At 37.0% G+C, this 18,530-nt stretch overlaps 1 protein-coding gene across 1 annotated transcript in view; it reads left to right on the top strand.

Moving 5' to 3' along the window:
• ANO4 (anoctamin 4) overlaps window positions 1–18,530 on the top strand; it is a 274,498-nt gene that overhangs the window by 57,129 nt on the left and 198,839 nt on the right. Inside the window, exons 4-5 of the mRNA XM_049626714.1 lie at window positions 3,013–3,117; window positions 15,564–15,700. Of these exons, the coding sequence (XP_049482671.1) occupies window positions 3,013–3,117; window positions 15,564–15,700 (242 nt within the window). The remainder of the gene's footprint in view (window positions 1–3,012; window positions 3,118–15,563; window positions 15,701–18,530) is intronic.

Consider the following 18,530-nt stretch of genomic DNA (forward strand, 5'->3'; position numbering starts at 1 on the left):
ATTGAAGCTATAGGACTAACAATAAATAAATACCAGACATTCAAAGTAGACATAGAATGTTTTGTATTGAAGTAATTTAGTCTTGTTCAGTCGACAGTATGTGCTAAAGGTGAAGATTGTCACTTTGAAGGATTTATTGAAAATGTCCTTGCACAAGTGATCACTTTCTATTTAGGAAAGTTTGCAAAAGCCCTACTTTGTCATGTTGGACTTTAATGAATGACTTTCTGTCAGAAGTTCCAGACCCTTATGTTATTACACTTTATGAAAGTATATTTTTTATTTCTTCTAGAGCAGATGAAGAAAGATACCTTAAATGTTAAGGATTCTAAATGTGATCTTAAGGTTTTCCATGAAGAGAATGCTGCATCCTACAATTTTGAGCTCTTTAACGTATACATTTAAAGAATTGAATTAATTTAGAAAATTTTATATTAAATTATTCCCTTACTGGTTTAACATCTATATAGTCTTTAAGACTTGAATCCTGAATTCTAAATATTTAATGTTCTCTACTGACACAATCTGAATTTTTTAATGACTTTACAATTATAAAAGTATTTTGTTTATTATAAAAAAATAGAGAAGATAAAGAATAAAACAAAATATACCCATAATGTTATAGGTGAGATATAACCTGTGTACCCATTTGGACTAATTTCTTTCTGTCTTTTTTTCTAGTTATATAAAAGGGTGTTTTTTTAAATATACTTGAGACAAATCTATTTATCTGTATCTCTGTATTCATTTTCATCACATTTTAATTTTATCTTAAGCATTAAATGTTCTTTAAAGAGACGTTAATGACCTGAATGCCCCCTTTATATTGCTGCTTCTGTGACTTCTTATACTCCTATACTGTTCTTTAACAAAAAAAAATATTAAAAATTTGTGTAACTTTAGTTATTAAAATTTGTGGCTATTAGTCAAAACTACTTCCACATGAATTTATGAGCTTCTGACTAAGGCAAACAAAGGTAAATAAGTCGGGCTTCTATTGATTAGTCTATTTAGCAAGTCCTTTGCTTTTTAGGTTATGCAGTGGTATTTATCTTGGTCTGAAGTTCTAGAACATGGGACTGTTGGCAAATCCAGTTTTCTTATTTCTGACAGCCTATATTTGTAACTGCTTTGATATAGGGGCTATTAAAGAATGGTAGTTATGAGCATGGATTGGTATTGCATCTTTACAACTTAGTAGCTGTGTGACATTGGGCAAGTTACTTCTCACTGCACCTTCTTTTCAAAGGTAAAGACTAAATGAGATGAACAAACACGTAGCCCAGAGCCAGCCTAGAGGCAGTAGTGAATATTCTTGTTCTTTATTTTTTATCATTGTTATTATAAGGTCTTTGGTTATTGAACAGAACAAAGGACTTTGTAGAGGTTGAAAAGCATCAGAACTTCTCCTTATTCACAGTGGCTGAACTTGGTGGAAATAAACCAAATAACCCATTTTAATTCCTGTTTGGAAGCTTAGTCTCAACTTCAGTAAGGCAACCGCATGCATGCATTTAAGAAGTTCACTGTGTCTACAGTGCTTGACAGTCACTGAAATGCATGCTGGTATCACAAAAAATGGACTTGTGGCTTCTCATTATTCATAGCTAGATAGTTCTATACAAATGTCAGTGTTCCTTTGAAACATTATTATGGATGATAATAGTAATGACTTCCAATTTACTGAGCACTGACTGTTTGACAGCTAAGAGCTTTTCATGCATTATCTCATCTAGTCCTCATGGCTATTCTGTGAGATTGTTATTAATATCACCCCTATCTTATAGATGAGGAAACCAAGATTTAGAGAGATTCAGTGTTTCCTAAAAAGAATTTGAATGCTCAGTTGTAGGACTCTAGTATCTGAGCTTATAGCTTGCCTTGTAGCTCTATGGCCTTTATGTTTCATAACTACCACACAGCCTTAGTCATTCATTCAACCTACATTTGTTGAGGGCCTACTCTGTGCTAAGCACTGTTCTAAGTACCGAGTGATAGCATGCAGATAAAAGTTCCTGCCCTTCTAAAGCTCACCTTCTATTATGTTAAGTTACTTATGTCCTTGTCCCTCCTAGAATGAGTGTCCCTGTGCAATCATGACTATGTCATATTCTTTTTGAGTTTTAGGGACATAACAAATTTATTGAAGGCTAAGAATAATTTCTGGGCTTATGAAATAATTATTTTTACAAAAGTATTGGAAGCTAGGGCATGGCCTACTCTGTTCATCAGGCTATCTTTTCCTTTTAGCACTGGCTTTTAACCCTACCAGACTCCTCAAATTGGAGATGTTATTTGTAATTATTTTAAGAAGGATTTAAAGGTTTGTTAGTAGTAATTAAGCTACTTTTTGATATCTTGGTTTCCTTGACTTCTTTAAATGTTCTATAGGTATGTGGAGCAGCATAAATAACCCTCTTTCTTTAGAACACACCAAAAATGCATCAGGCAAATCTAGTACAAGAGGTTTAATTATTTCATAGAATAAATAAAAGCATTCTGGTATAACTGAAAAATAAGTGATGTAGTAGGGAAGCCCAACTGTAAGGGGGAAAATGATATCTTTTTTCCTGTGATATCAAGAATATTAAACCCTTTTCTAAGAATGTATTATAATTTTAGAGAAGATGCTATAAAGTATTTGTGTTGAATGTCACTTTTGAGCCATGTGAAGCTAAAAATAATTTTAAATGTCCTTGGGTGGAGGCTAACATGTTTCATTCTTCACCTAGGAAATTATCAGTAAATACTATGAAGTGTGTGGTATTTTAAAAAAGTAATTGCCTTATTTTTTACATTGGAAATACAGTTAAACCTTTTTGGTCCCATAAGGATCAAATGGCTGGTAATGTTTCTCATTTTTTTTTTTTAAGTAATTTTTCCAAGAGGGAGGATCACTGGCAAACCAGCTGGCTGTTCATTTTAGATTTTGACGTTGCCTCTCCTTGGGACCCTAATGCTGGGCTCTCTGATAACCAGTGCGAACTCCATGAATATCTTTCATTTCTCTAGAAGGAGGTGTGGATTTGCAAGGCTACCAGCTGGATATGCAAATACTACCTGACGGCCCAAAGAGTGATGTGGACTTTTCAGAGATTCTTAATGCAATACAAGAAAGTAAGTTTAACTCAAATTTTAATTTGACCATGAAAGGAGAAACTATTCTAATACTTGGGAGGGATAATAAAACTAGAAACTTAGATGCCATGCTTTAAAAAAATGTCTTAAAAGAGATACTGTGTAAGATAATTTTGAGACCAGAAAAGATGGCTACTGAACTTTAGGTTTAATTTGTGAAACTGAGTCACATAGTATTGGGGTGTTTGAAGAAGCCTGATGGAAAACTGGAGTGGAATTATAAATTCTATATATTTAGTATTCTGTGATATTTAACCAATATCTAGGAATTGTAATTTTTAGATTCCTTGATTAATCATAATCAAATAAAACTCTTTGAGAAACCAGAATATTATTCCTTTGCTCAAATGTAAGAGTAGTAAGAAGTAAATGTTGATGCAATAAACTGAAATCAGGAATTTATTCTCCAAAACGGGTATCTTGAATCTCTAATGATGGGCTGTGACCCAGGAATGACCCCTCTCTTGTAAGCATTTTGATTAATCAAGGTTTACTCTTCTTACATTACTTTGTGTTTGGTAGTTGTCACTACGAATTTGATCATAAACCATACATTTACTCAAGTTATAGATTCAGCATTGCGGATGGATGATGTAGTATCACATACTAAATCATTAACATTTGTCTCATTATTGGAGCTCTAATTCGAGATAATGATACTCCTCTTTTAAGATCCAATAGTATTGTACAGTTTCGCATTTGAAGGGGTTAGATCTGAAGAGCACTGCAGAAAGAACCACTATAATTTTTTTGCTGCTTTTGGTTTTGTGACACTGCATTTCTATACTAAATTTTTAGTGAGCAGCTTTAAGCATTTTCATAGCAGTTATCCTCTTTTGTTATTATACTGCCCTCCTGACCTTCTGAGATAATTAATACTTTCCTTTCATAGGTAGGACAGCTGAGGGTGGCAGAGGTTACCTGTTGAGGTAATATGATCAAGATTGGAGACCAGAGGAGGATAGAGGGTCTCCTACCCTTCATTTAATTCCTTTCTGAATGTGCTCAGTATGGGGTTTAAACACATCAAGGGGAAGGATCCTGAAATTGAAGATAAGGCTGGTACTAAGAGAAATATTTTTAATGAAGAATACAAGAGGACCAGTTATTTGTTCTGGTTGGGCAGTCCCTTCATATTAGCTTAATGAATAAAAGAGAAAAATTTCCCCAAGAGATTAAAAATCCAATTAATAGACATTGGAGAGAAAATAATTTTTTCATGGGAAGTTATAAAATTCTGTAATTACTTCATCTGATTTGAAAGATGATAGATTATATAGTGCTGAGAGGATTTTAAAAAATTTTTAATAAATGATAAAAGTTGGCTTCTATGCAAGTGCAGGAGATGAACTTAAAAGTTTTTAGGGCTGCGTGAACTTACATAAATTTAAATGTTTATGAGATTATATTTATAGTAATTTTTGTTAGTATATTTTACTACAGACATTTGTATATGATAACGCTGTGAACAAGTAGAAGAGTGGAGGCTTATGAGTAGTTAATATTTAAATGTAAAACTAAGAAAAGGGAAATATTTTACTTTAAAATGAAAAGAAACTTTTTATACGTTTAAGAATTTTCTAATATTTTGTAACTAATCTGTTTTCTTGTTAAAAAATAAGTTTGATGCTGGGACGCCTGGGTGGCTCAGTCTGTTAAGCTTTCGACTTCAGCTCAGGTCATGATCTCGTGTTTTGTGGGCCCTGTATCAGGCTCTCTGCTGTCACTATAGAGCCTGCTTCGCATCCTCTGGCCCCCTCTCTCTCTGCCCCTTCCCCTGCTGGTTCCTCTCTCTCTCTCTCTCTCAAATAAATAAACTTAAAAAAATAATAATTTTTATGCTAAGTAGGTTTGAGAAGCTGCCCATGTGGCCTGAGTCATTACTGGTAGGAGGGATTTGGACCTTTTATCTCCCTTCAGTTTCTCCCTGCATTTCAAATGTGATTCAGATATTTAACAAGTTAATTGAAATTTCTAAGTATAAAAATACATAGTTTGGTTCTTCAAGGGACTGTACTATAGATTATTGTTTATAGGAAGCTTTAAGAGACCAACTTACAAAAATGTAAAAATATATAGGATTTGGACATCAGGAAAATTCTTTCTCTCCTACAAGTATTTTTCTTGAGATGATAGAAAGATTTCATTATTTTCTTGGAATTTCTTGGACATACATGTATGACCTTTAAGAACAAGCTAGAAAAGAGAGAGAAAGAGTATTTGAAACATGTTTTGAGTGTCAAAGGTAGGCTGCCTGATACAGTAAGTGCTCTTCCATTCTATCTCTTCCTATTCTTAAAACAACCCTATAAGTAATAGATGCTATTTTTTCCATTTTAAAGGTGAAAAAAACGGAGTATACCTCCCTAAGGCTAAATGGTTAATATTTGATAGTCAATGTTTAAACATATGTTGGCCCTTGTTCTGATAAATAAAAGATTAACTAAAAATAATTAGGAAAAATGAACTCCAGATTAAAAAAAAATTATTCTTATTTTTGGGCAGCTAGGTGGCTCAGTTGGTTGAGCCTCTGACTTCAGCTCCGGTCATGATCTTGCAGTTTGTGGGTTTGAGCCCCATGTTAGGCTCTGTGCTGACAGCTCAGAGCCTGGAGCCTGCTTGGGTTTCTCTGTCTCTCTCCCTCTCTTTCTGCCCCTCCCTCACTTGTGCTCTCTCTCTCTCTCTCTCTCAAAAATGAACATTAAAATTAAAAAAAATTATTCTTTGTTATGTCCTGATGCAAGAATTCTTCTCTATGCTTCTACATTATAAAATACATTTACATTTTTTTTCCTATAGTACTTACGCCCTAACAATAGTTACATCTGTCCAACAATAGTTTCATCTGTCCAAAAGATGTCTTAGAATGGCTGGCCACCTATAAGTTTCTCAGCTTCCCCATATCAGATATACAGCTTCTAAGGAAGAAAAGAGTCATTTTATCCATTCATCCATCTATCCATCTCACCTGTCATGTGCCACACACTATGTTCCTCATAATCTTAAAGCACTGGTGAACATTTTGGTGCACAGTTAAGTTCAAGAAAAATTAAAACAGTCACAGATCACATTTGTTTTATTTTTCAAAATGAAAACTTGATTGCTTTCTAGGAAGAAAGCATTTATATGTGGCAGTATGACATAAGGGTGTATGTGTGTGTTTTCCTTCATTATTTTCCCCTCTTTCTTTATTCTAACCTTTTGTTCCCCATCCCCATCCCCATCCTTTGTTTCAGCAGAGTTCTGTGTTCCTGAAGTTCCTGGCTTTTGTTTTCTGAAAGCCTGGGCTTCTGAGTGACTAAAGCTTGGTAAAGAGAGACAGAAACACACATAGATACCCAGAGACAGAGAAAAGGAATTTCCTGTCCAGCTCACTTAGATTGTCCTGCAGTGGTAGCATGGCTTCCCTTCAGTGTGTAGAAAGGGAGGAAATGACTGGGTTGTGTGCTGGGAGCCTGCACCTGAGCCACCAGAACTGCCAGTCTTGGCTGAGATTCTCTAGCCTGAGGAAGAAGCAGATCTTCTAGCATTCAGGGAACTTTGAGGGTTCTGGGAAGGTGGCAGTCTTCTCTTCCTATTTCTTTGTTGTATCTCTAGTATCTTGAGCAGAAAATAGAGTATAGTAGCCACTCAACAAATTTTGTTAATGAATGAGTGAATGAATGAATTCTATTCTAGACTTGCAAAGGGGGTGGCTCATGAGTAGCAGTGTGGCTTGGAGAACTGAGCGGTCTCTTTAAACATTCTGCTGTTTACAAAACCTCTGTAACCTTTTACAGTCCTACATGTGTGAAGTAGAGGAATGTCAGCAATGGCTGAACTGAAATTGTCTACCAGGCCAGTGGGGTGGGGACTTAGAGACAGATTTCACTTGATGTAATGATGACAAGATCATGGGGGCAATTCTTAGTCTTGAATTTGTCTAGTAAGATTCATAACCCCTAGTAGTCAAAGGATTTTAGTGCCTACTGTAGTATATATAATAATATCAACTAAAATAAAACTATTCTGATTTTTTTGTCCCCAAATTTTTAAAATCTGGACTTTTTTGAGAAGGATCACTTAGAAAAATAATATATTTCACTCTGCAATTCGATTGAGAATCACATCTTAAAGATCTGCGGTCCATGAAGCATATGTGTGTGTATTTGTGAATGAGAATTTACTACATTAGAAAGCCATTAAAAAATATACCATTCAGGGGCACCTGGGTGGCTCAGTCAGTTAAGTGTCCGACTTCAGCTCAGGTCACGATCTCGCGGTCCGCGAGTTCGAGCCCTGCGTCGGGCTCTGGGCTGATGGCTCAGAGCCTGGAGCTTGCTTCCAATTCTGTGTCTCCCTCTGTCTCTGCCCCTCCCCCATTCATGCTGTGTCTCTCTCTGTCTCAAAAATAAATAAACGTTAAAAAAATTTAAAAAAAATACCATTCAAAGGTTATACTGAACCTTTTAATTCTTGTTTTAAATGATCATCAATGCCCATCCTTTTCTAGAGATCATTCCTTCCCCCCACTTTTTTGTTGCCCACTTCTCCTGCTTTGTCCTCGGTTCTTGTTTTCTTGATTCCCAGCATATACAGATAACAGACTGTGGGGACTCTAGAGTGGCATTCACACCATGGCACATTATTGTGTCGTAGTCCATTAGATTCTTGTGAGGGAAAGAGAGCAAAAGCAAAATGTTTGAAATGAGAACTTGGAGGTTGGAAGGCTCATTGTTATCCTATAGTCTGACCCTCTGTGCTTGCACGTGTGCCCACATAATCACAGTGCTGTTCCTGCACTGGTGGTCCTCTGTGCTTCTGTGCCTGCAGAGACTGAGTCATTTCTCAGTGACATCCAGTGAGTCATTTGAATCCAATTTTTTGAGCCCTGATTTCCAATTTTATTTTTAATCTGTATGGTCATGCTGTTTCAAAGGGGAAGATGGGGAAGAGGGAGGTGCTGACATATATTGCACATGTAATCTTGCCTGGCAACTCTCGCTTGGCTTTTTACCTATATTATTGTATTCAGTCTTAAATTCTTTTTGCCTTAATTTCCACATCTGATAAAGGGGAATAGTTATAGTAAATCTGCATAAAGCCCTTAATGTAGTGCCTGGCACATGGCAAGTGTTGGCTGCTACCTTGTCCTCATTCCTCTCAATAATCCTGTATGGTAGTTTGTATTATCCTCACTGAAAAGAGAAATATATTAAAGCTTAAATAAGTTAAATAATCTAATGGCTAGTAGGTGTGAAGACAAGCATTTGAATCCAGGCTTGTCTGAATCCAAAGCTCATGCTCTTTCCAAAGAAAGGGAAATTATGGTCAGGAGACTCAGGATCTTTAATGTAGAACATCATTGACCTCCTTTCAAGTTGCTAAAAGTTAACCAAGGCTATTGAGCAAAGCTAGAATTAGGTACTCAGTTCTTCTCTAAGTATCACTCTCAGATTTTAAGAGGTGCTGTTATTATCTGCCTTGTTGTAGAAGTAACCACGGTGTCTGTCCATTTCTTTAGAATGAAGTAGTGGCAAGAGAAGCTCTTCATAAGAAACATGGTGTCCCAGGAACAAGTTAATGATCTTGGCCCCATTGCAGAGTGCCCTGTGGGTACCCCATGCTATTGTCTATGCCCCGTTTTATATAAACTACATCATTACTGAGCCAGAAAATGCCAATGACATTTTTTAATGACTACACATTTTTAAAAATTTTTATGACTTCTTTTTTCAGAGACCTATTTTTAATCTTAAAGTATTTCAAGTAAACTTTCCATGGCAGAAAAAAGTACCTACTCTCAGATCTGTAACAGTTAGAACCCCAGCTCTCTTACCCCAGGTTTTCTTTGGGGAGATGTTAACACAGCCATTTAATTGTTGCTGTAACACACTAGTAGAGATTTATAAACTTTTTAAAGCAGTAGAAGCTGTTGTTTCTTCCTCACATGTATTTTCACGTATAATCTCAATATATAAAACAGGTAACTGAGTTCTTGGGAGTAGCTGGGGGTAGAGGGTGTAGGGCTTTGCCCACTTAGTTTCCTCGTTGTCCCTTCCATGAAATTCCCCAAAAGGGTCCTGGGGTTCCAGGGAACACACTTCGAAAACCGCTGACCTTTGGCAAGAAGTAAAGCCAGCTAAGGGAAGATTCATGTCCTTTCCAATTGCTTTATTTATTTTGAGTTTTCCAAATTTGCCTTTTTTTCCCTCCTCATTGTACACCAAGCCGTCTCTGCCTTAGAAACACCATAAGATTTCATTTGAAGCATAATGAACAGAGTCCTAGGTTTGTTGGTATCATACAAATGTTAAGTAGTGTTTAGTTTTTAAAATCCCACCTTCAGGTACTCAAAGTTTTACTGAATCTCTTGTGTTTCTCTGAATTTTTAAAAACATTTAATTTGATCTATTTGTTAAATTTTAAAAAGTGTCAGACCTGTCAGGTGACAGATGTAAAGTCTAGCTCTATTCAGATAAATATTAGAACTAGGGCAAGATAGTTGGTTGGTGGTTAAAGGACCTCCTGTGTACTTGAAAGCCAAACATGATTTAAGAACAGTAGGATTCTTTCCACAGAAACAGGAAGCCAGCTAGAAACATCGTGGATTTGGGGGTCAGAACTGGGTTAGATTTCATCTCTGTCACTTACTGTGTGGCCATACTTTGTGTCTCTGAGCCTGGCTTCTTTCTCAGAATGTCCCTCTCTTAAAGTATTTTGAGGATGAAAAGGGAAAACAGACCTGAAAATCCTTAATACACAGTTGGCACTCAATACATTGTAACGCCCTTGCGTATGTCTCCCTTCCCACTTCCTTCATACTTAATTTCTGGGTCTGAGAGAGAAACAGATACTTCCAAGCAATCACACTAAGAGAACTAGAATAAGAAAAAAAAAAATTGATAGAACCTTACAACTAGTTTTTACTTATCTAGAAATGGGCATTGAGCGCCTCCTATTTGCTAGTCCTTACATCAGTTGTGGAGATGCCATGGGCCTTTCCCTGGAAGCGACCCTGGGGCTAGATGTGAAGGTGAACTTCTTATAAAACAGCCAGCTATGTTCAAATTAAGATTTTTTTTTAATGTTTATTAATTTTTGAGAGATAAAGAGACAGATGCGGGCGGGGGAGGGGCAGAGAGAGAGAGGGAGACACAGAATCTGAAGCAGGCTCCAGGCTCTGAGCTGTCAGCACAGAGCCTGATGTGGGGCTGGAACTCGGAAACTGTGAGATCATGACCTGATCCGAATTCGATGCTTAACTAACTGAGCCACCCAGGCGCCCCTCAATTAAGATTTAAACAATTTTTTTTTGCATTCTAAATAATTCCCAAAGGTGTCCTTTTGTCGTGTTTTCTGATGAAGATTTGAGGCCAATACACAGTATCTTCAGAATTCTGAATATCAGATGTAATCATTGGAACTTGGGACAAAAATAGTAACATGAGCTGGCGCTCTGGAGGACAAATATAGATACCTGGATTACACTACACAGTCCTCTCATGTTGTCTTCAGTGACCTATAATTTCACTTTATTTTCTCTGCATCAGAAAATACTGAGATTAAAGTACTACTGTACTTTCATAGCAGTGTGGGGTTTTCCTGCTGCATTTGAGGAATAGAGTTAAAACAGCAGTGAGTGGAGCTATTTGATTTTTTGGTATTTATTTCTGACTCTCTAAAAGACACACTGTTTGATTTCCCTTGCTTTTATAACACTGATTTGATTTCTTCCACTCATCTCTTGTTCATGTTTGTACCTCTAGCACCTAACTTAAATGTTGCTTCGGTGAACAAATGGTAGAAGGTAATTAACTTGTTTGCTCTTTATTCGAGCCCTTGAAATATATTTGTGGTCTCTTTTCCCTAGAGAATGAATAATGGCTCATAACCTAAACGATTTTCATTGAAAAAATATTTAAATAATTGCAAATATTTAATGAGTAGATTCAGTACTATACAGGTAAATTTGCCTTTCCATCATATAAAGAATGTCAGGATCTACCTGCCTCCTAGCCCTCTGACTTCTCTGCTCTTCCTCTATTCTGGAATAGCATAGCAAGTCAGCCTACAGAAATCTCTTTCCTATGGTGTTTGATGATTTACTCAAGTTTCTGATTTTTGATCTCCCAGGCAATTTAAGGTTCTTGACTTTTGTGTAGCTGATGTACATGACTCTTTGCTGTATGTGGTTTTTTTTTAGGCTGAATGCCTGCTTTTTGCAGAGGTCATTTGGGTCTCTCGTCCTTTTCAAATGCATGGTATCTACCTATATTGACTCAGCTTTCCAGTTCTGTTCACACAGCCCTTCCTGAGTTTATGCAGTGTAGGTCTGTTACGTGGGTTGAATAGAATTTTTTGCATTCTCATCTTATTATTCTTAATTGACTTCTCAAAACATTTGGCTCTTTTTTATTTAATGGGTCTAATAGCAGAATTCTAATAAGCAGATAATTATCAAACTTATTTTGAGGGGAAAAAAAGTATAAGGAAAGTGAGGGGATCCTTTAAAAGTAACGTTGTTTGGATGTACAGTATCATTGTGATATCCATGCCATGGATAAAGCTGCCACCTTGGCTAGATGATGAGCTCTGTGAGGACAGGGGCCATGGCTGGTACATTCAGTGCTTGAACCCCAGTTCCTAGCCCAGCACAGTGTCCAGGCAAGATAGGCATCCACTAAGTACTTGTTGAATAGATAGATTTTTAAAATTGATTAAGTTTGGAAGCTGGGGATTTTTTCCTTAAAGAAATTATATAAATTTGCTTCAAAGGGTATTGTGCTTTGTTTCTAAATCTTAGCATGTAAAGCTGCTCTATCAGTAACAATGGTGAGATATTGATGAAGGGCACATGTTTCTTCTGTCTGTGTAGTTGTCTACATGTTCTACAGTCTTCTTATTGACCCTGTGTTCAGCTCAGCATTTTTTGACGGATCAGCATTTTTAATCTCTGCTAAGGCTCTTGAGAGACTGGCATGTGATAGTGGTGCCTTAATATAAATTAATTCTCTAAAAATCAGATAGTACAGCATACTTATTTCTCTTGAGCATTCAGGTAACATCAGCTCCATAACAACTTCCAGATAGTAATACTGTTGGGCAGCAATATGAAAAACAAAGGACTTCTCTTCCCTTTCCCAAGTTATCTGGTCCCTCTAGAATCAAATAGTGGGTCCTTTAATATAAAACAAAATTTTTCAACCTCAACACTGTTGACATTTTGGGCTAGACAACTTTTTATGGGGCTCTTCTGCACATTGTAGGATGTTTAGCAGCATCCCTGGCCTCTACCCTGCTAGATGCTAGCACCACCCTCTCTCCTTAGCCAGGACGATGAAAAATGTCTCCAGACATCTCCTGGGTGACAGCATGGTTCCATTTGGGAACCCCAAAAGATAGAGGGCTTTATTGAACTGATTGTGCCAACACCAGAAGGTGATACTGACAGAAGATGATCTGCTAATTTTTTATCTTTGGCAAAAGCAGAGGGGCAATTCTCATGGATGGATGAATGGATATTCAAGAGTTTGTCCCCATGGTGAGTCCGTAAGTCACCTAGACATGAATCTTAGTGTCCTCTTTAGCTTCCCCCTTTATTTCACACCTCACCCCAATCTACCCCTCATAACAACCAGTTCAACTTGCAAATGTTTCTTTTGACATCTTGTGTTGATAAGGTTTAAGTGGTAACTTAAGGCCCCAGTGTCCAAAATCGATAAACCAACATTTCTTGCAGATCCGCCATGCGTCAGCCACCCTGACTAACATGTATATGATCTCCTTGAATCCTCTCAGCCATCCTGAAAAAGAAGTTTTCCATACCTGCCTCCTCAGTGAGGAAATGAGAGCACAAGTTCATGCAGATGAGTGGTAGAGCCTAGAATAGTAAGCAGGAGGCACCACGGTGGCTCATTTGGTTAAGTGTGCAATTTCAGCTCAGGTTATGATCTTGTGGTTGTGGGTTCAAGCCCCACATCAGGCTCTGTGCTGGCAGCTCAGAGCCTGGGAGTCTTCTTTGGATTGTGTCTCCCTCTCTCTCTGCCCCTCTCCCATCACACTCTTTGTCTCTCTCTCAAAATAAATAAACATTAAAAAATATTTTTTAAATAATAGTAAGTAAATCTTATACTTTGTTAAAATAATTTTATCCTGTTGTTCAAATGTAATCAATATCTACTTGAAATGTAATCACTATGTACTTGAAAATTTAATCAGTCTCTACTTGAAACTATGGAGTTCCTGGCTTGTGAATAAGAATTGTGTTAGGAAAAATGAACATGAAAGGTCCTAGAACCATAGGATTTTGAGAAAAGGGGGCTCCCAGACATCCTTAGACTATGTCCCCCTTGAGGTCATCATTGTATCATTAAACATACACGTTGAGGGCTGTGCCAGGACCTCTGTACACCAGTCGAGACAGACAAGTTCCCTATTCTTATGTGACTTATATTCTCATAGGGTAAATATTCAGTATACAGGTAAACAAATGAATAAGCAATATAATTACATTGTGATAAGTGCTGTGAAGAAATGAGCAGTGAGAGGAGGTGAAGAATAATTGGACGAGGAGTCTCTTTATGTAGGGTTGTCAGGGAAGTTGCCTTTCCCCTTGATGTCTTCCACAACACTAGACATACCATGTTCCTTCAAAACTGTTCCTTTCCTTGAGTTCATGGCACAACATAGGTGTCCCTAAATCCTGGTTGCATAACAAGACCATGAGGTTTTTTTTTTCTTTGGAGCTGCAGAGTCTAAAAACCTATAGTAAGTGTATTGGTTTACTTTTGTTGCTGTTACAAATTACCACAAATGTAGTGACTTAAAACAACACAAAATTATTATCTTACATTATTATCTTACAGTTCTGGAGGTCAGAAGACATAAAGGTGTCAGCAAAACTGTGTTCCTTCTTCAGGCTCTAGGAGAGAATCTGCTTTCTTGCCTTTCTTTACTTTCTGGGGCACCTGCATTCCTTGACTCCTGGCTCTACCCCCATTTTCAAAGCCAGCATCATAGCATCTTCCAATCCATCTCTCTGATTCTGACCCTCGTGCCTGCCTTGTAATTAGTTTCGGCCCTCCCATATAATCTAAAATAATCTCCCACATTAAGATCCTTGAATTAATCACATCTACAGCATCCCTTTTGCCATAGAAGGTAAGATATTCACATGTTTCAGGTATCAGATTACCTTTGGGGACCATGATTCAACCTATCACAGTAAACAATAAATGTTAATTTTATTGCCATACCCATTTTATTTTACAGGAAAAAAAACTGAGTAGTTAAATGAATTGCCTAAAGTCACAAATTTGGATATAGCTATAGAACCTGGTCACACTCTCCAGATAGATGATATCTGTTCTCTCTATATCCAAACTATGTTCTGTTCTTTATAGCATTCAATGCAGTTTACATTTCTTTGACTATTTGTTTTGTTTACTCACCTTTATTCATCAAGGTATGGCTATCACACAACTCTGTGCACAACACAGTGTGCACATCCCTAAAAATATTTTGAATTAAAGGATGAATACTCCTGTATGTGCTATGTAATAGTACCATATCACCTACAAATTATTCTGCGCAACAGCTTGTGGCAGGTTAAAAACCCTTGGCAATTTCTAAAGCATCAAAGGAAAAACTGAGATTCAATATTGGTCTCTCATTTGAGTTGCTAAGGAAGGGTCCTGGACCTGGCACCATATTTCTTCAGCCACTAGTGCTGAACTGTCATTTCTGGGATGCTACAAGGCACCATGCATTTGAATGTGATATTCTTTATTTGGAACTCTGATGTATAGTGTTTCATGTATTGGCATCAGCAATCTTTTGGGAAAGCCCCTGAATGGGTAACTTCATGATTTCAGTTCATGATTAGAGAAATAAGAAAGGTAGAAAACCTATCTGTATGCTTTCTTACTGTATTAGGTTTTCTTTATTAGACCTTAGGAAGTAACGAAGGAATAAAATTACAGATCTTACTGCATCTTGCAATTGGCACATGTATGGGTTCACTTAGCAAGTTGTATGACACTTTGATGAAAAAGAAAATAAAATTTTAAAAGGTTATCTCCAACACAGAGAATGAGTGCTTAGAAGTCTTAAGTGAAAGTACTTTATGCTAAACAACTATATGAAGGAAAACTAAACAAACATAATGCCTTCTCTTAACATGGAAGGTAAGTTATATTTATATTATGGAAGTACTTTACTTTGCTTCACATTGTCCTTAATCTTGCCTAATCAAGACACTGTTTGATAAAACATGTTTTACATCTGACCTCCTTTTCTCTTAGGAAATAATACACCTGTCATTCAAGGTGTTCTTGAAACAATGAAAAAAATACGAAGCCAAAGGGAGACACATTCTATTTCGGTATTTATTTTAAGATCCAAAATTCTTAACCCCACTTGTAATGTTTTTATTTTGGTTTTAGTGGCCAAGGATGTCAATATTCTTTTTGATGAATTAGAAGCTGTCAACAGTCCTTGCAAAGATGATGATTCTCTGCTTCACCCTGGAAACCTGACCAGTACTTCAGATGATGCTAGCCGATTGGAAGCAGGGGGAGAGGTAAGTGTGTAATTTTTTAAAAATACAGGTTTTCATCCAGGTGGGAACTGGGAATATGCCTCCAATGGATTGTCTAAAGTCATCGTCTCATTAAACTGTAGGTTTCCAGAAGACAAGGGGCAGGTCTTATATTCTTTTATTTCCCCCACAAGTCTAGCACATTTCAGGAATCCTGAATCTACCTATGCTTAAAACATTTTTCAGTGAGTCATGTATTTTCCTTCTTATACCCAGAGACATTTCATTTATATGAAGGGAGATTCTTGAAACTACCTGTCATTTTGTGATAATCTTCATTCTGAGTGTCCCTAGTAGATAGAAAGCCTTACAAGAAAGGACTTCCTTGTATACATCCCCCAGTGCATAGAACAGTGACACAGAATAGACCAGCTCTCAGTAGATTGTGTTGTCCAAAGCCTCCTTGAGTTGCCACTTGCCTCTGTAATCTGGAAACTCATTGCAGTTGTTAATAGATCCATCTGTTCATATGTCATTTTGGAAGAAAAGGCTTTTGTTAGGGACATTCACTCTTGTTCAGATTGCACCTCAGTGGAGTTTAATATCTTCTTTGTATATGCATTAGCTTTGTATACGCATAGGTAATAGGAACACAGAATCAGAATCATTTATTTACTGCATATTCCTCCTGTTTTTATTATTCCAGAGCCAGTTAACTTTTGACAGGATGACACCTTTGAACAGGGAAAACTGTTTACTTCTACCAAGCTTCCTTGGACCTCTTCCTACAAACACCATATGCTACCATCCATGTATTTAAAATTTTTTTTTTAACTTTTATTTACTTTTGAGAAAGAGAGTATGAGCAGGGGAGGGAAGAGAGAGAAGGAGACCCAGAATCCGAAGTAGGCTCCAGGCTCTGAGCTGTCAGCACAGAGCCCGACGCGAGGCTCCAACTCATGAGCAGTGAGATCATGACCTGAGCTGAAGTTGGACACTTAAGCGACTGAGCCACCCAGGTGCCCCTGTATTGTTTTTCTCTAAAAAACTTCTTTCTGTTGTCGTCTATTCACACAGTTACTTTGAATGCCATGATGTGGCATAAAGGAGGGATCTCAAAAGACCTAGTCTCCTCTCCTTAACTTACAGACAAGGAAACAGTCCCAGGAGGGTTAAGGCTTTGCTAATAACCTTGCTCCAGATGCCATGCTGAAACCTTGTTTTTGCAGGTGGATGCTGACATGCTAAATCTACAAAGTAGTTCTCTCTTACTTGGCAAATAATTGTTAAGAAAGTGCTTATTTGGGCGGACTTCTGAGTACTTCTTAAAGCAAAGCCAAAAAAAAAAAAAATAGTAAAGATTGGTCATCAATTGAAAATATCTGCACCAAGACAAGTGATGTGACATTTCTATCCCTCCTGGCTGATATTTTCCCTTTTGGATAAGGGTGTATGAATGGCATTTGTACAAGAATGTAGGTTCTAGCAGTGACTTCGGAAGTCTGGTGCAATGACCTTGGAAGTCTGGCATGTTTGCCTCCCATATACCACTATTTGAAAACTGATGTAAACTCTGACCTACAAAAAAAGTAGCCAACTCCTCTTCCCCCATTTCCACTTGCTAGGTTCACAGACATGTTTTTGAAATCTATCAGCCTGAGAAATTTGTCTGTAGCCTAACCACCCTGTACTTGATGGTCTCTTTCAGCATTGTGCATGATTACAACAAGCCCATGAAGCCTGATGAAAATTACACCTACTGTTTTGTTCTTTAATTTTTATATGTGTACTCACTACAAAATAATATTTGTAACTTACTTGTAAGTCTTGAAGCATAATAGCAAAATTAACACCTTAATCTACCATCCAACATATGAACTAGAATGGTCATTTTTCAAATTTCAAATCTACAACTAGGTTACTAACTTCAATTATTTTTAAGGGAATGGAAAATTAATATTAGCATGTATGTAAGTAGAAAGGGTAAGTATTGTCTTGTGAAACTTTTGTCTCAGATTCTTTCTATGTTTATGTATGTATACAGATATCACAAAGCAAAATGTTTTTCTTATAGTGGGCAAAAATTTTGAGAAACATTGAACTAGAATAATACTAAAACCATCAAAGCTGCTTTTAATCTCATCCCTCTACCTTACCAAAAGTCCCATATTCCTAAATTCTTGGTTTTTCATACTCTTATTCTAAAAATAGCTTTATCATGCACATTTATAGCCTTAACAGCTTCTTTGTAGATTCATTTTATTTTTGTTTTATTAAAAATCATGTAGCATGAAGTCTTATGTGACTTGTTTTTTTTTTCTGTCAATACAATTTTGAGATTCCATATTTTATGGAACTATAGTTCATTCATTTTTACTGCTGTATAATATTCTACTGTATGACTGTTCTGCAATTTATTTACCTATTTGCCAGTCCATGGACATTTGAATTGATTCACGTTTTTTATTTTCTACTCTTATGAACAGTGCTTCTGTAGTCATATACATGTCTCCCAGTTGCTTTAATAAGGATATCTCTTATTATGGGTTGTATGTTATGCAAATGTTCACTTTTTAAAAAATGTTTTTGTTTATTTTTGAGAGAGAGACAGAGTACGAGTGGAGGAGGGACAGAGAGAGGGAGACACATAATCTGAAGCAGGCTGCAGGCTCTGAACTGTCAGCACAGAGCCCGGCCTGGGGCTCAAACTCACGAACTGTGAGATCATGACCTGAGCCACCCAGGTGCCCCATCAAATGTTCACTTTTTTTTTTTTTTTTTATTTTTTATTTTTTTATTTTTTTATTTTTGGGACAGAGAGAGACAGAGCATGAATGGGGGAGGGGCAGAGAGAGAGGGAGACACAGAATCG

This window comes from Panthera uncia, chromosome B4 (assembly GCF_023721935.1).
Source record: "Panthera uncia isolate 11264 chromosome B4, Puncia_PCG_1.0, whole genome shotgun sequence".
In the NCBI taxonomy this organism is placed as follows: domain Eukaryota; kingdom Metazoa; phylum Chordata; class Mammalia; order Carnivora; family Felidae; genus Panthera; species Panthera uncia.